Below are 21,905 nucleotides of genomic sequence, written 5' to 3'. Positions count from 1 at the left end.
ATGCACATGCGCACATTAAAGTGTTATTTTGTAGGGCTGTAACAATATGCGTATCACAACCGAAATCGCAACAGTCATATCCATGAACCTGTCGCGATGTGATAAGGCAGAATCACGCTACACCCCTTCCAGTGTTTCTTGCAGCACTTTGCAGCTTAGGCAGCCGCTTAACCAACACACGTCTCCCGCCATTGCATTGTCCAAGAATAAATAAATAAATCATAATTTCATAGCTCTTGTAGTTTTCATTGTAGAGCTATGCGTGCAACTTTACCAAACAGTAGCCTATAGAAGTAGCCTACACTAAACCCCCTCTCCTTGCCCCGCACACTCTCTCTCTCACTCAATCAACACGCCCCTCAGCATGCACATTTAATCCAAATAAAACATTCACAATTAAATTGTGAAAGCAAGGATGACAAAGCTAAATTGTTATTAAATCCGCTTAGCATCATTAGGCTACGCTGCGCAAATTTGTTTAAAACTCTTGCATTCAAGTTGACTGATCATCTCAATATCAATGGTTTCAAAGACTCAAAAGGCCCAGTCCCAAGGAGAAAAAGTATTACCTTGAAACTTAAACACACATGGGGAAACTGAACAGTCCGAACAGTAGACTATGATAAGATAGCTAAGGCTAGTGTAACCGAGGTCATAATTCGTCCGCCGCTCACGGCCCTTGAACCTGCCACCTCAACACACACCGGCATGGGAGTCGAACGGTCTAACCACTGAGCTAAAAGCCCAGGCTTCCAACTCCGCAGTTGAAAGCGTTCTTAAAGCTGCAGTTGGCAAGTCTGACAGATTGAGAGGACCAACATTTTGAATGTTTACAACTCTCATGCCCCTCCCCCACTACCATCGAGGACGCTCTCATCGAGTTTGTGCTTATCAGTGCGCAGCAGACTGCACCAGACTGTGATTGACAATCAGATCTCACACAGCCCTGCTATGATTGGACCAGAAGAACCGGGAGCTGTGGATTTTTGCAAAACAAATAGCAGGCTCTAGGTGGAGGTAGAAGTGCGGGTTTTTTTCCCTAAAACTGGCTGATTTATGTTGTTCTGTAGGAGCATAGTGTCGGTTTCAGTGAATATGATCAAAAAAATCTTGCCAAAGTTCTGCAGCTTTAAGGTTAGGGGTGTGAGGATTTACACAAGCAACTAGCATGCTAGCTCAGTTCAACTCCGTTACACTCACGTCCCTAAATTCTCACTCCCATGATCCGGGTCGCACCACTGTAACCGAGGTCGTAATTCGCTAGCATGCTAGCTCAGTTCAACTCTGTTACACTAGGCCTAGGCTACTTTGTTTACAATATTTCCAGGCTTCAACCAGAGCTGCTGACAACTGAATCTGTAAAAGAAATAGTACCTAGCCTAGGCTATATTCTTTATCATTTGTGCTGTCATGAATATCAGAAATTCAGTAGGCTACTTTCTATATCAGTTGTTTATAATATCAATACAATATCATTTTATATCATCATATAATATTGTATATTATTATTATATAAAATATGTGTATGCAGGCTATTCAGTGTTCAAAGCAGTCCAGTTTATATGTTCAAATATTCTAATTCTCTGTTCCAAAATATCGAAATGTTATTTAATAACCCCCCCCCACCCCATACTTTATACTGGAGGAGTGTTGAGGTTACCTTGTTTGTTGCAACTGGGTGGATGCATGTTTGGCCACCTGCTGTGAAGTTGCAGAACACCTCAATGGCATCTGACGTACAACCCAAGTTTGGGTCAATCCAGAACGGTCCTAATGGATGGGGGTCAGGAAAGAGACCGTTACAATACCAGAAGAGTAATTTGCAGATGTTTCTTTACCTTTATATCTTTTGGCTTGCATCTACTAAAAACAACAACTTTGTTGGAAATCTATGTTCCTGCAAATAGACACATTCTTCGGATATAACAAAACATAGGGGCCATGTTCCTTTTTGATTGGTGTAATAACAGGAAGCTCAGTGGGTAAACATTGAGAGAGGCCAGGCAGACACTCACCGTCAGCTAGCTTTTGTTGGCAGTCTAGCAGGTCCCTGCAGAATCGGGCCGGATTCTCTCGGGTGCCGATGGGCTTCTTAATGCTTTCTATGACACTGCTGAGGTAGCGCAGCGTCTTAAAGATCTCCGAGTTCTGATCCGCTTGGGCCATCTCTGTGTTCTGGAAGTTCTGTGGGTGTAGGAGTGGGCACATGTGGGAAAGGGTGAAGATGCATGCGCAAAATACAGACATTAGAAATAAACACAATAAGACATTACAATTAAACACAACCAACAAATTATCGAGGTAGAAGCCATACTTGATGTCATGAACGTCATATCATCATAATTCACAATTTACATATGAATGTACAGAATCTATTTTATAATTTTGTGTTATAAAAAGTAATGAATGTAAGATCATTGACAAGACTGAGATAAAACTGATATGGAAAACATGTTAATACATTGACTACATAAATGTGTATCGTTTGTTCGGTGTGGTGTGGTAGTCTTATTAACCCTGACCCTCACATAAAAAACAACTTTGGTTTGAACCAAATGTTCCAAAAATGTTTTTTTCTGTCCATCAAGACAAAACAGCTCTTTGCATGCAAGCACATTCCTATCAAAGCATTACACAACCATTTACACAGAAAAGACAAGCTTTCATCAACACAGTCCCCCAATTTCCTCCGTTCCGCTGGAACAAGAGGGTGAGAAATTAAACAGATTGATGTAGAGATGGAAGGGAGAGATATGCCAAATGTGATGGCGCAAGACACGGAGAAAGGAAGGAGGAGGAGGTCAAGTCACTAAACAGCAAGGCGTGGAGGGACGGGGCAGAGGGGGGATTACCTCCATGCGATAGGGACCGTTGGACTCCATCAGTATCTCCATAGCTGTGTCAACATCCACACGTTTCTTGGGGCATAAAGTGAGACACAGAGGGTTAGGATTCTGAGCGAAATCGGGAGGAGAGTGAAGAGGAAAGCAAACAAGAGCCTGAGTCAACAAACCAACTCCACCACTTACCGTGGGGTTGGTGGGGGTGGGGGGTGAGGGTTGGGGGGGCAGAGGACAGACAACGACCCCGACGGACTTGGACTCGACTGCGATCGCTATCCTCCCGTGAAGTGTACACAAACATCACATTCCACCCATTTTCATCTTTTTTTCATTTTTTTTTTTATGAGCCTAGGCTCAATAGTGACTGGACAATAGTGACTTCCCCACCACCCACCTAGGGTGTCAGGGGGCACTTAGGCAGGGCGCCTCTGCACTTTCATGGGGGTCTGGGGTAACAGTGGCACACCACTTATTCGGCTCATCTTTCCTGAGGTGCTGACGCACTTTGAGCTACCCATCAGGGGCCATATAGAATGCCAGGGCTTCATGTTTTCCAGTGGGGTTTATAAGACGGGTCACGTTCCCCGAGCACAGAGTGTGGTCACATTCTCCACGTGGGGAAATTGCTAGTGCCGGTAAATGCAGGGAGTTTTTTTGAGGGGTATTTTCCTGATACATGCTAGTCTCAGCTAAATAGATCAGTGCTATCTTGCTTGGCTATCTTGACAGTGCTTATTTTGTCCATCACAGCCACTGTGACTGTACAGTGCCATGCTATTCTGTCTCTAGTACTGCTAAATTTAAATGGGCCACTCTGACAATCCCCTGCAACCATAACCACTACAATTGCAATTTCTGGCTTCTGCCTACAGAAACCTTGCTGTTGCTCAGGGCCAGGCTCATGGCAGTCTCCAACATCTATGTTGGTTGCTTCTACAGCACGGATTATGTGGTGACTTTAGCACTTTATCTAGGACACAGAGCTAATAGGTCAACTTAGCAGCTTTCCTGCCAAATAGACGTAGCATTATATCAAATGCTTTGTAGGCTTTCGGAACCTGGACTGTGCAAGTCATGGCCTGTTACCACACAACCATAATAAGGACTGCAGGAATCAAAAGGAGGTCAACAGTAATGATACAATTAGATATATTACCGTAGGGCCTGGAGAACCAGGAGGACCCTAGAGAAAGAGAGAGAGAAAGAGAAGACGCAATATTAATAAAAAAAGTGGAATCTCGCTGTAGAATATGAATTGGTGCAACTACTGTACAATGTGAAAAAACATGCAAAACGCATTGCAATGTTGCACTGCACTACAGAGACCTATACAGACACACATGGCTATTTTAATGCAGTACTGCAGAGTTTATGACCAGTTTAAGCTGAAATATAACCCAGAATTTAATGACAAGTTTTAAATTAAACTGATTAGTAATATGGTCATATGAGCTAGGAGCTTGAAGCAAAAATAGTCACAGCTTTGAGGCTTCCATCCATCATATGTACAGTAAAGCATCCTGCAAGAGAAACACTTACTCTGGGCCCTGGAGTCCCTCGTGGCCCCTGGGGCCCCTAAAACAGAAACAGAAACATGCCTCGCGTTACTATGGTAACCCCTGAGGCACACTCAGAACTATTCGAATTTCATCTAGCAGCAAGCCAGCCGCAGCACATGAACACAACAGAAGATTCACGAGATGTGTTCGATTATTTAACTCGGTTGTGCCATTATGTTTGCAAGGGGGGTCTAACTAGTGACCCTTCCTCTGAGCATAAAAAAGGCCCATTAGGACTATGATGAGGTCAAACCAATAACGGACAGACTCAATAGTAATGGTTGTTTACAGCCAACTGTGCCAGTCAACAAGGCTAAGGGGCTTTCAGAGTGGCCACAGTAAATCAGACAGGCTTGTATAACTAAGCGCAAGCACACTAGGAAAGAATGTGACTGCCCCTACAGGCAGACTGTGAGAACTGCACATAAAAACACAGGAGAGCTGAGGGAGATGCAGGCTGAAGCGGGCCTCCATTATGGAGTGTACTATGGTTAGGCCCCAGCATACAAGCCAGTCTCCTTCTCTTCTCTTCTTTCTCCCCTCATACCAGTGTTTGTGTGTGTGTGTGTGTGTGTGTGTGTGTGTGTGTGTGTGTGTGTGTGTGTGTGTGTGTGTGTGTGAGTGTGAGTGTGTGAGTACATGTTGTAAGCTTACATATTTCCATTCGGAAGGAATCATAAACAGTTTACATGACTAGGCTGGAGCCGAGCGCTGACTCATAGAGCGACCCACCTCTGTGATCTACAGTGCAAACATTATGACAGTGTATTTCCTGCCTGCACATTTCCGGAGAGTAATGTGGCTAAATCGATGCCTCAGGAGTCTATGTGTATGATCAGCAACCAAGTTTACTCGACCTTTGTGTCTCTCTAGGACAAGCACTCAGCACCTCGCTAACAGTTAGGCTGTCGACATTGGAAAGTCCAACGCCTTGGAAAGACACATGTCAAAATGTAACCAAAATGCAAATGTTTACATTTGAATATGTCTATGCGGTCTTAAGAAACCCAGAGTGCAATTTCTGATGTACAATTAAAGTGACAAGACTTCTGTGCTTACCATTTCCCCTTGGCTTCCTGTTGGACCTCGAAAGCCCTAGATTGAGAGAGAGAGAAAGAGAGACGAGAGTCAAAAGAGAGAGAGAGCGAGAGAGAGAGTCAAAAGAGAGAGTGAGGAAAGAATCAAAAGTGAGAAAGAGTGAGAGATAGAGAGAGTGAGAGATAGAGAGAGAGGAAATAATGTTATATTTGACTTTTTCCAAATTAGCTTTTTTTTTCTGGAGACACATAAAATAAAGCAGGTGATTGTGACCTCACTTTGACAGAGCTGCCCTATTCCCATCTCCTGAGGGAACAGTCAGTATGGAAACACTTAAGGGTTCTGGCACTCTGTTGCACTTAAAAAAGTTCTCGTTAAAAGTCTGTTTGTCTTGCAAACAACAGGGAGTTCTATTAATTCATTGTGGAGCAGCAGGTAACATTTTTTCCCCCTAGTCAGACTCACAATCTTTGTGCATACATCCCCTCCAACGTGAATCCAACTCTGTCCACTGTCTCATATCCATAATGCACACAGTATGTCCACTCTCATACATACACAGGGAAACCAACCACAAACACGCACGCACGCACGTAACTCCCACAGAAACAGTGAAAGAAATGAAAATCTTACTGGCATGCCCACTGGCCCGATCATCCCTGCAGGACCGACAGGACCCGTGAATCCCTACAGAGAGCAGAGGAGCGACTCCACATCAACACAAACACGGGCCAAAGAATGGAGAGAGAGAACATCTTGTTTTTTTTCGCCTTAAAAACCTACCACAACACCGATCGGGCCTTTTGGACCAGCTATGCCTCTGAAGCCTAAGTCTCCGTCTGGTCCCTACAACAAAACAAACAAACAAATTAACAAATAAGACTCTTTGAAGCCTCATAAACAAGAAACTTTGAGCCTTCAGCTTGGTTCATAACAGAACCTCATTGATTTCATTTACAGTCCTGACTTTATCAAAGAGCCATAGAGTGGACAGTGAGGCTCTTAGACAGCAGAACAGCGTGAATGGTGAGAATGGTTGCAGATCGAGTGAAAGAGGGTACACTAACCTTTGGGCCGGGGAATCCTTGGAGGCCACGCATACCTGGGTCTCCTGGTTCCCCCTGCAGGAAATGGAAAATAAGCACCCAGTCTTTGACAAGTCCTCCATTTGTCATTCAAGCCAGACGGGCCCAGTCCAGGAGAGCGGTGTGAACCATTTCCACGTCGGCCTCCACTTCCCGTCTCTCCATCTCCCCTTACCCATGTACATGCCGTTTTGTCTGGCTTTGACAAGGTCCACAGGAACACCCACCCACCCACCACAAAACACACACACACACACACACACACACACACACACACACAAAAAGTGGGGCACACAGCGGTGGTTGTGTCTGGGTACTGCTTGTCTGTAGACATGGGGGGGGGGGAGGGGGGGTATCTCTCTCTCTCTCTCTCTCTCTTTCCACATCATTCACAGTGGGAGCTCCTTTTTTCACCTCCATTGGGATTGGTCGAGACGGGACGGCAAGGCAGGAGCAGCGGCGGCCGCCCTCGCCAAGAGGGAAAGGTGATCTGACCGGCGGGCCCCGGGCCCTGGAGTCTCCATTTCACCTCCTGGCAGCGCTCTCATTACTCGCCCACCGCCAGCAGCGGTTATGTAAGAAAAATGGAGCACCTCGTTTTCAGGCCCCCCCCCAGTCTCCCCCTCTTTGCTGCCTCTGTGTCTTACATAAGCCATCTCTGCCAGGCGGAATGCTTCCAGTCCTCGCCTCGCTGTGATCCAAGTGTCGGAAAGGCACGGAGAGAGGCGCATATCTGACCCACCGCAGCTTAGCTTCTGCCTGGCTGCTATATATAGATCCACTTATGGATTAAAGGCATGTGTGGGACTTTGTGTGGGCCCTTTTTGGCATAGAACGACCCAAACAGAAGAAGAAGAAGTGGAAGCGAAAACACAAGAGGCCTGATTCAGCTGCAAGGCGATGAGCCCATTCATCTCTCTCTCTCTCTCGCTTTCTCTCTCTTGCTCTCTCTCTATATCTCTCTATCTCTCTCTCTCTCTCTGCCTCTCTCGATGCATGTGTTTCATGTGATGCCAAGTAAACTAACTGAGCCAAGGGACTATCTATCATCTACAAACAAGCAATATATCATGAGGACACAGCAAAAGTCGTCTATTATCTAATTTACATTCAACAGACACATTTGTTCCAAACAGCACACACACACTGCTGTGAATGCTTACATTTAACAAGGCCTTGACCGGCCTGCTAATGGAGCCTAGAGTTTGCATTTTCAACAGTGTTTTATTATTGAGGACCACAGTGGTAGTGTTCTGTCTGATGGATGGGCTGATCTGTGGGCACAGAGATACTCACAAGTTGTCCTTTGGCCCCGGGGTCACCCTCCCTTCCCTGGTCTCCAGTGCTGCCTTCCAGACCTTTCATTCCAGCAGGCCCCCTCTCTCCTGGAAGACCTGTCTCGCCCTGCGGAGAACAAACCCACCCCAGATGGAGTTATGAGTACAGCGGCGGCCATCAAATGAACTTCAGTCCCTCCCGGTTTCAATGGCAGCCGGGCTGGCAGCGGGAGACCTTGACCAGCCTAGTGTTTACATCAGTTATCTTGACTTGAGTATGGTTCTCATCACACATCTGGGATTCTGACTTGTGTAGACAATCTGGACAAAGGCTTTGGTTTGAGGGGGCCAAAAACATTAAAGTTGCCTTTTTGAAGTCAGATAATTCCACAGTATCACTACCAGAGGGTCTTAAATAAAAGGGGATGTTGAGTGAAAGGGAACAGAGCAGTGGTTGAGATGCTGTGGTGACCACTTGGTTCTTCAGCTTCCTTACCTTCAGGCCTGGTGGTCCTTTATCACCAATTAAACCTGGAAATCCTGGTTCACCCCTCAGCCCTGGCAGGCCAGCTCGTCCTTCTGGACCCGGAATGCCACGTGGACCCTAATGGCAAGACCGTCAGTCAGCCAGTGGTGGAATACTGTTCGAAGAATCAAGCCTACCATTCACATATTACCAAAATCATTGAGTAAAGGATTCCCTCAGCTGTCCTATGTCCTAGCATTGCAATGTCCATATGACTCTAATGATGACAAATTTTACACCGAATATGACGGATATTTGTTAACAAAAACAAACAAAATGTTTGTAAAATACTGTATGCTAAACAAGGTTACTTTCAGAGCTTTTAAGCCTGAACTGTTGACATAGTTCTGTTGTCTCGGAGACTGCACATGCCTGTATTGTATTGTGGCATTTAAACACATGCAAACAAATTACCTAGCAATTAGCAAAACAAAGTACTGAGGCTATGTTATCATTCTGATCACTAACATTACAAGCATGGCTTACATCGAGGTGAAGCTTTGCACCACAAAACATCAAACCTCCACATAGTCCGTGACAATGTGTTTAAAAGGTCTCCACAAACACACTTTGCTCTGTTATTAAAACGAGTGCATACTGGTTTTCCATGGAAGAGAGAGAGAGAGAGAAGTTGAAGAGAGGGTGAGTACAGTATGGGAATAGCAGATGGCGAGTGACAAGCTGCACGTACAGGCTCTGCTGCTGGCAGGCCACTCACAAAACTCATGATTGTGTTTAAATCCAGACGCAAAACAAAAGAGAAAAAGAGACAGAGAAAGAGAAAACGCAGAGGGGCAGACATGTAGACTGTTGTTCCCCTGGTGATGGTCACAGTGGGCTGGTATCTAGCGCTGCCTGTCGGACTAAACTTGCTGTGGAGCAAATGTTCAACTGGTGTTTCTAAGCCAGGAGAGGCTTGTGGTGGAAACCCAATATTACCAACTGTAACAATCTTAAAATGAGACTTGTGCTTTTGTAGGGTCATTTCAGGATTCCTCAAGCATACTTTTCTTAAAAAGACTTTCTTGGCCCCGGCCGTGGCGCGACTGGCTGGGGCACCTGCACCGTACGCTGGCGACCCGGGTTCGATTCCTGCCCCGTGGTCCTTTCCGGATCCCACCCCAACTCTCTCTCCCACTCACTTCCTGTCAATCTCCACTATCCTATCTAATTAAAGGCATAAAAAGCCCAAAAAATATACTTAAAAAAAAAAAAAAAAAAAAAAAGACTTTCTTAAAAAGATGGCAAGGCACTCTGTCTCCTGCCAAGACAACTGTGAAAGTTGGCTGCAGACATACCTCAGTGAGTACTGAACCAATCTAGGAGCACATACTGTACATAGTCTATAAGCTATGTGGTCTAATCTTGTCTCTGGCATGCTGCTGTTTCCTGCCTGTTTTGTGTTTGCATTATTAAAACTGAGAGGAAGGTGAAGGGAAAGGAGAGGTGAAGAAGTCAAAGACGAAACGAACGAGCAGAAGGACTACAGGAAGAGAGCGAAGGAGAAGAGGGAGAGTGAAAGTGACCGTGCTTAAAGTCTTGGCCAGACAGAGGTGCAGGAACTCCATTCGGTCTGTTTAGAGTGGAAACAGGAGCTAGCTTCTATCTTTCCTCCCCATCTCCTGTTTATTTAGTGGGGCTGATTTGGAGGTTGCCATGACAGATCCCTCACTGCTTTGGCTACCTGCTGCCAACAAAAACACCTGCCGGCCAGAGATTTCACCCTCGGCTGGGATGGGAGACAACCCTTTCATTCTTTTGTCAATTCACATGGAAGTATGAAGCAATAATAATAATAATAATAATAATAAAAAGGACTGGAGTAGGTCGACTCTGCTCTCCCAGGGCACTCCTGAGAGATCGCCGGGGTCTTGAGTTTCCCCCCTGTGTGTGTGTAAAATCAGCCTGTTTCCTGCTGGACTTCACACTGCTAAGGGCTCTCAGTGCTCCTCTTAAGTGCAGGGACATTAGCCTGCACCCCCTGCCTCGCCGCTCTGCTCCTCTGTTCCCTACTGTTATGCAACCTGCGTGGGCTACAGGCACCTTCATACAGACTACACACTAAAAAGAAAACATACAATTTGTCAAATTATTCCTCAGCCCAGTCAATCAAGAGAAATTTTAGAGGAAATGTTCCTCTTCTGCTGCAACCATTTAGCCTGGGAAAAAGTCTACTGACTCATGTTAAGGTGGATTATAGCAGGAACTCAGCATGAGGCAAGAAGTACTGACATGGGTTTATTTCTCTAAGCTGATTATTGTACTGTACAAGTTGCCTTTCTAACAGATCTTTCTGCAGATTGAACAGCAGCTATTTGGCCTAATCGGTGTGGCGTATGACTTTGGGATATTTTCTAAATTGACTCTTAAATGGAGGGAGAATGCAATGGCCAAATGAGGCCCTGAGGCATGTTTTCTATGAGTAAATTTTAAAGGAGGTTATATAATAGTTTGACTCCTATTGACCTTTCATTTAATGTGATGATGGGGATAACCATCTGTTAGAGTGCAGATTAAGGGGCCCGGAGGTAGAATGTGTGTGAGGGTGAGTGTGTGTGCTTGTGTGCATGTGTCAGACCCGGCTGCAGAGTACAGTGACAGAGGGTGTGTGTAAGTACAGTGACAGTGTATGTGTGTGTGTGTGTACGCGAGTGTATGACTTTGTGTACAGTATGTAATGTGTACTTCTCTCTTGCCTGTTTCTTTTGTGTATAAACCTTTGCCTTACCCATCCCCAACAAACACACACACACACGCACACACACGCACACACACACACACACACACACACACACACACACCTTGTGTCCAGCCATGCCTGGGAACCCTGCAAACCCCGGCAGTCCTGGTGAGCCGTCTGCTCCTGGGTATCCTGCCATGCCTTTCAGGCCGGGAAACCCTGTAGGGCCCTGGGAAGCACAAGACACTGGGCTTGGTACACGTTTACTGTGCTAAGACCCCACTTCCCCTTTCATCTCCAGCCATCGTCTGGAACATCTTATAACATGACTGTCACCTCTACTAGTGACGCAGTGTGATTAAAGTGATAACATGATATCTCACAGACTGTAAGAATGATAATTTCTTTTCATTTACAATGACCATTCTTATTGAGTGCTTAGTACTCAGTTAAATTACTTTCAAGTACAAAGAGGACGGTGCTTTATTTGCATTTAAACGGAAACATTGAGCTCAAAGTATAAATCAGTGGTCCCCAAACTTTTTCTTCCGAGGGCCAGCTCACTATGCCTGGCTCTAAGAGAGGGCCAGAGACCCGGAGTATATCAGTAACCATAAATAGTTTTGTGCTGTCTACCTTAGTTGAATATTCCATTACATTTAATCATAGGCTACTGCAATTTAATACCATTGTTAGCTGTGTTTATATTGCCATCATACCATGTAAAATGTAGCTAAAATGAAATAATACTCATAAAAAGACATTCCCAAAAGTATTAGCAGGGAGTCCCAAAAGTATATTTTATTTCAAATGTGTTAACTCTGTCTTTGCATACACAGCTCAAGTTGTGAACAAGCAAAATTCTACAAATAATTTAAAGTTCTCAAACTATGAGAGTTGCTGGCAAAAACATCTGAAATGACCACCATAGTAACTTTCACTCACTTGATGAGAACTTTGTGAATTTGTATGAACGTTTGAAGAGTGAGTAAAAAATAGAAATAATTATCCCAGAAAGTCCCAGAAATATGACTTGAATAGAGGTTAGTTAGTTATTAACAATTAATTGATAAACTTTTAGAATACTTTGAGCACTGATGCAGTCAGCATAGGCCTCTTACATTGTTTGCAGGTAGGTTCATTCCGTTTTCGATGGCAAACGCAAAACAGCGCCAAAACAACCACCGGTGGACAAAAAGAGTATTACATGTGTATTGTTAGACTCGCCACATAGAGAATGAATGGGGGAAATTACGGAGGTTATAGTTTGACGATGTCGTACTCCCGTGCGGGTCAAATGCTATATACCACAGAGACATGTTTTGGGGGGCCACCCAAAATGAGGTGGCGGGCCATATCCGGCCCGCGGGCCGTAGTTTGGGAACCACTGGTATAAATGAACTTTCTAAATGAAGCTGCTGTCTACAGATTTGAAAGGTCACTCACCTCAACACCTGGACTTCCTGTCAGACCTTGAGCACCCTTTTTTCCTTCAGCTCCCTTTGAGTCCACACACGTGCGCGCACACACACACACACACACACACACACACACACACACACACACACACACACACACACACACACAGGTGGTAGAAGAAACACAGTGAGAAAGTGACAAATGATCAACCTGGAATGAATAGCCTGATGAAAGAACTCAGCAGAATAAACAGGACCTGGGAGTCTCAGATTAAGTGGAAGATTGTGAGCACCTCCAGGTCTGCAGCCTCCAAAATCTGGATGCTAGCCTGCGGCCATGATGTGACAACCAGACGGAGTGACAGCAAAATCAGAGAGAAGTCACTGTGGACTGGCCCTGACTGGCCTTTCAGCCAGAGATTTAATGGTCTGGTGGAGAAGGCAGTCTGGAGCTTTTTGTTGTTGGCATAGCCAGCCTGAATATATTTAATTGGGACATCTGACCAGCACCTCACGTTTCTAACTCTTATCCCTTTCATGCATGATGAATTACAATGAAAAAGCAGCAGATTAATAAAAAAAACAAAAAACAATGTTTTTAATCATTTAAGATTGTGCTACAATTAAACAGAGGAATTTCTTGTGGACTTCTTATGCTGGATGATTTGTTGATATGAGGTCACTAAAGTCAGAAAAGTTTTGTTTTATTTAAAATACAAAAATGATATGGTATTGGGGATTTTGAAGACCAGTGGCAAAGACAGTCACGATTCATTTCACAGGGCTTCACAGGATCCATTCTGTGCTGCTATTTGGTTTTTGGCCGACGTTACACAGCAGACATCGTCTGAAGCCCGACAAGTGAGGACAACTGTCAGAATGTGCTCAGGCCGTCTTGCCAAGTCAAATAAATCCACACTGGGCCTGTGCTGCCCCACAGGATACTCACTCGCCTCTGACTGGCAGGGACTCCACCTAACATGTTGGAGCGAGTCAAAAGCATTCAAATATCTATCTGATACCTCTCCCACCCGTCCAAAGGAAAGTTTTTTTTTTATATTTGTTGGGCTCTAGGACATCATATATCAGGTTATTTCCCTGCTCAATGGACATTATATAATAACAGACATTGAGTTTAAATATAGATGGGGTATTTTTTTTCGCAACACTCACTAGATATTTTCGCACAAGGTTCTCACACAGCAATATATTGTTTACAGGCAGTGTCTGATGGAGGATGGAAAGGAATATGAAAAGTGGTGCTGCTTAAATGTTACAATCTGAAGATATATTTAGCTTAAAAATGGATTTGAGACAAAGACAGAGCATTGAAAGATTATTTCGAATAAACCATTAAAACATATTTATGAGTTTTTAAGATAGATCAAGCCTGGTATCAATACACCAGAAAGTCTTATAATCTGAAGAAAATGGAAATCATCAAGGGACAAACAAAACATTCCCCGGCAAACTTTCATGTCAGGAACCTCATTAATCTCATAGTGGGTGGCCATGAAAAATGTTCTTTGTCTCTGCGAGTGATCTTCTCAAACCTCTAAAGTATTTTCTAAATTTCTCTCTCTCTCTCTCTCTTTCAAGACAAAGAGATGGAAATATCATTAACTCTTTCAAAGGACAATTTCTTCTTTTTTGAGTTTGAGGGCATAGAACAGTCACCGTCAACTCTATGGGTTAATGTTCACTGTGGCTAGAAGTCAGTGCAGTGGCATCACAGAACATCCATCACTGAAGGCATGCTGGGACGGGACTGAGATTGCTTGGCGCAGGTGGCACATTTGCAGGGCTGTTACGTATGTGGAGGGGAAAGGTGTTGGAACCCAAGGGCAAGGCTTACGTCTGACAGCCCGGGAACAGGGCCACTTACCTGGGGTCCTCTTTCTCCTTTGGGTCCTTGTTCTCCGGGGCTTCCGGTTGACCCCTACAAAACAGACATCCGATTAATTTGTACAAGCGTGGCATTCTCATGTGGATATTGCCATAAATTGGCCGCGGAAAAAAAAAAAAAAAACCCAGAACCACTGCCTTAACTAATCTCCTTAGGGCAAGTGAGTTCAGCCAAACTTTCAACCATGCGCATAGGCAGACAGACAAAAACAGATTAAATATCATAATCTAGCAAGCAACTCTGCCCTGACTGAAACTCTCCAAGTATGTATGTGTGTGTGTGTGTGTGTCCAACACACAAGGCCTTTGCTATTGGTTTCTGTCATGTTTGAGGATTAGCAGACATAGCAGTGTTAATGACAGCTGAAGCACAGTGCTCGCTACAAGCTAGTCATAGCATGCACGTATTCTGCATCCTGACCCAGTTTAAGTAAAGTGGGTCAAACATACTCGATGCCAGCTACATTTACTGCTTAATGAGAGACATGACCGCCATCGGTCTTGGAGGAGCTGCACACAGTTTGACTTACTGGGGGACCTTGCTGCCCGAGTGCTCCACGAGGTCCAGAAACGCCAGGGTGACCCTGAGGAAGAGACCCAAAGAACAACAAATATGAGAATATGTGTCTTTTACAAGCATTTTGTGTTGAATGTTCTTGAACAATATTGCATGTGTTACACACTGTCTTGAAATGAAATTAAATAGAATGAAAATAACTGGTTGATTGAATCTGTTTCTATGTGCTGAGATTTAATGCAAAGAATACAAAATGTTTTTTTTTTTAGTTGAATAAGGAGGGGTTCTGGTGCGTTGCTCTTGAACTCAGTTTTGCACATTTTAGGGGCCTACTGGGGACACAAACTGGAGAAGCGCTAGGGGAGGAAAATTAATTATTTCATATGGAATAATTAGTCACAGCAGCTGGAGGTACAGCCAGCAGCCTGCTGGGTTAGATGAGAAGAGAAGAGTGAAGGAATGAGGAGGTCCAGACGTGCGTGCACACACACACACACACACACACACACACACACACACACACACACACACACACAAGTATGCACACACGGTCACACACACACACACACACACACACACATGCGTGCGCACGTCTGCACGTATGCACACACGGACGTGCACACACACACAAGCATGCACACACTGTCACACACACACACACACACACACACACACACACACACACACACACACACACACACACACACACACACACACACACACACAAAGCCTCTCAAACAACCACTAACACAAACACAATCTTCACAAACACAAGTAACTACACAACACACCCTCAACCTCTGAAACACACATGCACACATGCCCACAAACAGAAACACTCAAGCACACGGGTATACAAACAGACAACCACACAGATATACAAACACACTGTCGAGCAGAGACTAAGGCCCACCTTGGCCCGATTCTGAAAGGTTTTTTTTATTATGGTGGGCTGCAGGTGGATTTGACCAAATGGTTCCCATAAATTCAGCACTCAGCAGGAGGGCAACACTCTCCGGTCAGACGGTGGCCGGTTAAGAGAATTTTAATAGGGTCCTGGACCTCGTTCAATAACCGGCAAATAAATATTTCTATGAAGGGCTTTGAAATGCTTTCCAGCAGGGGCAGTGGAATATGCCTGCAGGAGGACTTAAACTTCCTCTTTTCTGTCTGCCCTTGTTTAAAAGGGATTCAGCTGCGTTTACCCTGTGGTAGGTCACACTCTACTCAGCTTTCATCTCATCAAACAGGCCCCATCACCAGCAAGTGCTGCACTCAAAAAAGTGAGGCGTTACATGGCAGTGAGGAAGATTGATACGCTAATTGATGGTGGGAAAACAGCTAAACGTGTGATTATGAAACGCTGTGAATCGTTCTTTTTAATCTATGTTTCTCTCCATCCCTCATTCCAGCTCTCTCTCTTTCTTCATTTTACTCCCTCTCTCTCTATTACTCATACAGTGTGTGTGTGTGTGTTGTGTGTGTGTGTGTGTGTGTGAGTGTGTGTGTGTGTGTGTGTGTGTGTGTCTCTGTGTGTGTTAACAGCTGTATCATACTTTTGATCTAAACAGGTGATCTTTAAGAGGAACACGCCTAAGCCAGAGAGCAACAGGGTGTGAAGGAGAGAGTGATGGATGGTGTGATATGTCAGATGAGGGCTCTTTACCTGATAGCCATCATCCCCAGGTTCGCCACGCTCTCCTCGCTCCCCGGGGGATCCCTGTCCAAACACGGACAGCATCAGTGCACAGAGAAAGGTTTCACATACCCCAGCACAGGGCACATGCACGCACACACACACACACACACACACACACACACACACACACACACACACACACACACACACACACACACACACACACAGAGATACAAACACAGACACACACACAGACACACACACAGACACACACATCACTGTATTCATTTAATTTATACACACACAAACCACTTACTGCACTTACTCTTCACACACACACACACACACACACACACACACACACACACACACACACACACACACACACACATGATGCAAACAGAGGTTCTGGTGATAGCCTGCTGATAGCCTGACCACTGTCTCCTCAAATAAGTCACAGCTTCGTTTGGTGAATAAGGCTGGGGAGAGACACTAGCTGGCTTTGTGCTTTTACAGACTCTTTAGGCCACAAGAGTACACCGCCTCCACCACACAATGGCAGGCTTTCTCTACAGGGCCTTTCCTCCACCTCTCTCCCTCTCTCTTTTTCTCTGTGCACACAGTCATTAACCACACCTGTTTCTTGATTGGGCAGCCGCAGTCTGGTGGCATGGCCTACAATTTATATCACGGTATAATTTGAAAAATGGATGAAAACAATGCATATCCCGAATATCACGTATAATTTGACATCCCAGCCATGTGGCTGCTGGACTTAAAAAGAGTAAAATGGAACATTGTAAGCATTTACATTCTGAGTTGTAACAACTGCTACTTGTCAAGGTACAATGTTATATCCAAACAGTGGGATTTCCTGGAAGAGCCAAAGAGATGGACTCTGTATGCCACAGCACATTAATTCCCACCAGGCTGTAGTCTGAAATAATGACTCACGACGGGACAGGGGCGTGTTGCAGATAGACTAGGCTGTGCGGGAAGTCTCTGCAACTTTACCAGAACAGGGCCTCCAGTGGGGAAAAAAGCAGTTCAGATCAGGCCTGTGTATTACTGTTAGTGAGCTGATACGTATCAGACATTGAGATTAGAATAGCACAGAGGACTATTGTTCAGTTTTGCCATATTGACCACAATTCCGTGACTGAGAATTAGGGAGAGTTACACTACTTTTGTTTTCATTGATTCATTCTTTGAGACGTACTGTTCCTTTTTTTACTGAGGTTCCTTATTTGCCCCTGACCCAATTGCTCAACAACACAAAGAGCATTAGTGGAGGTCAAAACCGTAAATGCTAAAGTTAGCACTGGATTGTTTGAGCTGTTAGTGATGCTAACATTCAGCGCCTCTGGCAGCATGCATGGTGCAGATCTGACAAGCTCTGGCTTGGGCAGGGAGTGAGAGGTGGGAAGAAAGCAAGACCTACTGGTTCACCTAAGGGCCCTGGCGCTCCTGGAGTCTTGCTGTCCTCTCCTGGATAACCCTGGGAAGTATCAAAACAAACAAACGTTAGCACAACACACGGAGGGGTGGAGGGAGAGGAGGGTTTCGCAACAGCAAGACATGGTGTGCCTCTAGAACAAGTGGCCCCAGGGTGTCCTATGGCTTTACATCGAGCATACTGTAATTCCTGAGATGCCAAATATTTGATGTATCGTTAGGTAACCATGAGATTGCATGTCTCCCCTATGTAGCATAGCCCCTATAGTTAACACAGTGTTATCATAGTTCGGAGCAAGGAGTTATTCCGGAAGGGAAAAATAAAGCCATGGATTTACCTTTTCACCTTTAGGGCCTGGCAGGCCTGCGGGACCTGGCTTACCCATGTGGCCCTGAGATGAACAAAGGAAGACAACAGAGAAAGAGAGAGAGAAAGAGAGAGAGAGAGAAAGAGAGAAAGAGAGAGTATACAGAAGACAATTAAAGCAGACGAGACAACAGCAGTAAAAACAATCCAGTTTTTGTCCAAGTGGCATAGCTGTTTATGTAACACATATTAAAACACTTGTTTATGTAACACATATTAAAACAGGTGTTGTGTGCTTGGCAGAGTGCCTATGTGTGTGTGTGTGTGTGTGTGTGTGTGTGTGTGTGTGTGTGTGTGTGTGTGCGTGTGCGTGCTTGTGTGTGTGTGTACATGTGAATGTGTTTGTGTATTTGTCCTCGTACGTGCCTGCGTACATATGAAAATGATTTGTTCTCATAAAACAAGAGAGTAAAACGAGAGCTTTATATGTCCCTGTAAAAACCCCTAGTTAGTGAGTGATATGTTAACATGATGTGTGTGTGTGTGTGTGTGTGTGTGTGTGTGTGTGTGTATGCCTGTCTGTATGCCTGTCTCTTCTTGTTCGGACATCTCGGTTGCTTAAGCGCCTTTGTTGATGCGAAGGAGGGCGGGCCAAGGACACAAAGACAGGTCTGTTTGTATTGAGGTTGACGCGAGAGAGCGAGCCACAGGCTTCCCTGGATCCTTCAATGTCAGCGGTCCCGTTGTGCGTTAACGTTTGGATGGTGAGGTGGAGAAATAGAGTGAACAGGCTTCTTGTGATTCCACTCAAGACTTGTTCAAGAACAGTTTATGGCATTAAATTCTTCATAATCTTTTATTTTACGAGGTCTGAATCTGATAATGTCCAGCTGGTGCTCCACATCAAGAGCTGATCTGTGCTTACTTTAGAGTAGAATGTAACATTAAATAACAGATTACGGTAGATTAGATTAGATTAGATCATATGTGAAGCGCCTTTTCACAAATTGATCAGTGGCTTTTGCTTACATGCTATGGCAGAGGTGTGCAGCTAAATGGAGTTATAATTCTTGTGTGGATTTGCACCTAGCAACATGTTTTTGTGTATGTGTGCATGCTTAATGGACACATAAAATAAGTGTTTGCATATATGTGTGTGTGTGTGTGTGTGTGTGTGTGTGGAGGGGGGGGGGGGGGATTGGGGCTGTGCTGTGTTACCTAGCGATATGTTTTCTGTGCCTGTGTGCATGCTTAATGGGCACATCAAAGTGTTTGCATATGTGTGTGTGTGTGTGTGTGTGTGTATTTGTGTGTGTTTGTGTTGGGGGGCAGTGTTAAGCTTACTGTGTATCCTTCCATTCCTGGCTCTCCCATGAGTCCCATCATCCCTGGCTGACCCTGAGGATGATGCAGAAAACAGAGACAAACGATCAGCTTGTTTGTTTTTGGTTCTGGCTTTTCATTTCGACCTGAGTGGGTTTTCTAAATATAACCCCGGGGTGTTTACTGCCAGCTACGCTGTCTGCGCCCTCACGCTCTGTTTCGTAGAGAGAAAAGAACATCTATCTCAAGTGTCAAGGCCTGTTATAAAGCACCTACTAGCACATACGGTTGGACTGAGGTAAATAGCTTCCTGTTACTATTTTTTTCCCATAGAGCTTCAGTTGAGTCTTTAGCAAAGAAAGGAACTGGATTTGACTTTGAAAATAATATCTGCTTAAATTTAAGCAACACACAATTGGATCGTGTGTCTCCAGCTCAACCGGCTTAGAAATCATTTCTTAGGTAATTGCCACAGGGAGAGATTAGCTTTTATGCTCTTAATCGTCCTTAATGGAATAAGAGAGAGGAGAAAGAAAAGATCAAATCAGTTATGGATAAAAAAACACTCCATTTAGCAAAAGACCATTGGTAGGAGGGCTGCCAAGTCTTAGTAATGGAAGTCCTATTGACCTGCTGCTGCTAAGTCAGTTGTTTAGTCTTTGGGAGAGCGATTTGTTTGAAGCCACACAAAAGAAAAGCCCCCTTTGTTGCATCACAGAGCCAGTAAATGAGTTAAGCTACGCACAGAAAGCAGCTCGGAACATCTCATTAGCCCACACTAGACACTTCAAAGCTGGGCTCCAATCCCATCCTACACCATCCTATCTTTCTACACCCCCCCCCCTCCAAAATCACATGTGCATCACCAACCACTCATAACACTTGCATTTGAGCTGGCCAAATAATGAACAAAAATGCAACTCTGTCTCTCTCTCCCTTTCTCTCTCTCTCTGTTCCGGGTGAAAGTAAAAATAGAGCCGAATGATCTAATGGGTTTCTGGCTCTGGTGGCGAAGGTTTCTGGAAATGAGAGTGTCAGGACTGGCTCAGTGCCCTGTTGGGGTAAGCAGAGCAACTAGGGGCACAGCGGGTCAGAGGAGGTGGAAACCGAACTCAACTCACCAGAGGGCCTCGCGTTCCTCGGGCACCCTTTGGTCCGCTCTCGCCAGGCTGTCCAATCAGTCCGTGGTCGCCCAACTCGCCCAAGGCGCCTGGAGGTCCCATTTCACCCTGTGGTATGCGAGTAACAGATAGATAGATAGATAGATAGATAGATACTTTATTGATCCCCAAGGGGAAATTCAAGAAACAAACAAACAAACAATGCTGAAGCAAATCAACACCTAGGATTAAAGAGTCACACTGAGCAGATTGCTGATAGGCTTCTTGGATTACAGGAGGAATTAGGAAAGCAAGGCTTCTTAACACTAATGTATGAAAGGTGAGAACACAACGTAGTGGGGAGGAATGGACGTAAACCGAAGACCCAGACCTGGCTAACACACCATGCAAGACAAATACCAGAGTTTTAAATGCAGTATTAAAAGAAACGCTCATTTGATGTTCTTAACACATGCTTACTGTGGGAAACTTTTTGCTGAGTCATCATCACTTACCTTTTTTCCAGGACGTCCGCGGTTTCCCGGGAGTCCTTGTTTCCCCTCTGGTCCCTGGTTAAGAAAGAACACATGAGCTAGCACTCAATGACTGGCCATCAGTGTAATCAAGACAGTCAGACTAGCATTAGTCATGGCCGCCTAATATAACAGAGGAGTGCCTCCTACTGGCATACACGCACTGTTTCCTGGGAGAGAACGTCATTTTGGTTTTGTTTACTTAGCAAGTAAACCTGTAATACCTAAAGATAACTTCCATTTATTAACAGCGTCCATCCCCTGGCTAAGCTTGGAGAATTATGAAGAATTGGATGTGATTTGGAAACGTGATGCACGCAATGGAAGACGTCCAAACTAGAGATCTAGGGCTTAAGCCAAGGGAGCTGCCACTAGAAGACATGTGTCTGTGAGGAGGATACATGCTTTTTTTTGCAATTTGGCATATTAATTGATTTATCAAAATCATCTCTATGTCCCTGGCAATGTTGTGGCTTACCGGAAAGCCTCTCTTCCCTGGCTCACCGGAGGGTCCAGGGGGTCCGGGGTCACCCGCCTCTACCCTTTCCCCAACCTCTCCCATGGGCCCTCGTTCACCTGGGTCTCCCTGGAAATCCAACCAACACGAGGCTCAAAAAGATCAACCAAGCAATGAAATCTAATCAAATCATCAGTATACTGCAAACAATTATTTAGTGATTATAGAGCAGACTGTTGAGGA

At 44.8% G+C, this 21,905-nt stretch overlaps 1 protein-coding gene across 1 annotated transcript in view; it reads right to left on the bottom strand.

The window, feature by feature from the left end:
* The window catches only part of col24a1 (collagen type XXIV alpha 1 chain), a 106,598-nt gene that overhangs the window by 2,251 nt on the left and 82,442 nt on the right, over positions 1 to 21,905 (bottom strand). Inside the window, exons 37-58 of the mRNA XM_076278093.1 lie at positions 21,684 to 21,791; positions 21,188 to 21,241; positions 20,694 to 20,801; positions 19,594 to 19,647; positions 18,281 to 18,334; positions 17,929 to 17,985; positions 16,515 to 16,568; positions 14,862 to 14,915; positions 14,312 to 14,365; positions 12,455 to 12,508; positions 11,130 to 11,237; positions 8,299 to 8,406; positions 7,822 to 7,929; positions 6,508 to 6,561; positions 6,224 to 6,286; positions 6,074 to 6,127; positions 5,462 to 5,497; positions 4,383 to 4,418; positions 4,000 to 4,026; positions 2,853 to 2,918; positions 2,016 to 2,184; positions 1,661 to 1,770 (exon numbers count right to left, since the gene is read on the bottom strand). Coding sequence (XP_076134208.1) covers positions 1,661 to 1,770; positions 2,016 to 2,184; positions 2,853 to 2,918; positions 4,000 to 4,026; positions 4,383 to 4,418; positions 5,462 to 5,497; positions 6,074 to 6,127; positions 6,224 to 6,286; positions 6,508 to 6,561; positions 7,822 to 7,929; positions 8,299 to 8,406; positions 11,130 to 11,237; positions 12,455 to 12,508; positions 14,312 to 14,365; positions 14,862 to 14,915; positions 16,515 to 16,568; positions 17,929 to 17,985; positions 18,281 to 18,334; positions 19,594 to 19,647; positions 20,694 to 20,801; positions 21,188 to 21,241; positions 21,684 to 21,791 — 1,590 coding nt within the window. The remainder of the gene's footprint in view (positions 1 to 1,660; positions 1,771 to 2,015; positions 2,185 to 2,852; positions 2,919 to 3,999; positions 4,027 to 4,382; positions 4,419 to 5,461; positions 5,498 to 6,073; positions 6,128 to 6,223; positions 6,287 to 6,507; positions 6,562 to 7,821; positions 7,930 to 8,298; positions 8,407 to 11,129; positions 11,238 to 12,454; positions 12,509 to 14,311; positions 14,366 to 14,861; positions 14,916 to 16,514; positions 16,569 to 17,928; positions 17,986 to 18,280; positions 18,335 to 19,593; positions 19,648 to 20,693; positions 20,802 to 21,187; positions 21,242 to 21,683; positions 21,792 to 21,905) is intronic.

The sequence above is a fragment of the Alosa pseudoharengus genome, unplaced genomic scaffold, assembly GCF_046254945.1.
Source record: "Alosa pseudoharengus isolate Yale_2024_CS ecotype anadromous, Long Island Sound unplaced genomic scaffold, YU_APseudo_1.1 YU_APseudo_1.1_scf_11, whole genome shotgun sequence".
NCBI classification, from domain to species: domain Eukaryota; kingdom Metazoa; phylum Chordata; class Actinopteri; order Clupeiformes; family Clupeidae; genus Alosa; species Alosa pseudoharengus.
This window is presented reverse-complemented; position numbering and strand designations above follow the sequence as displayed.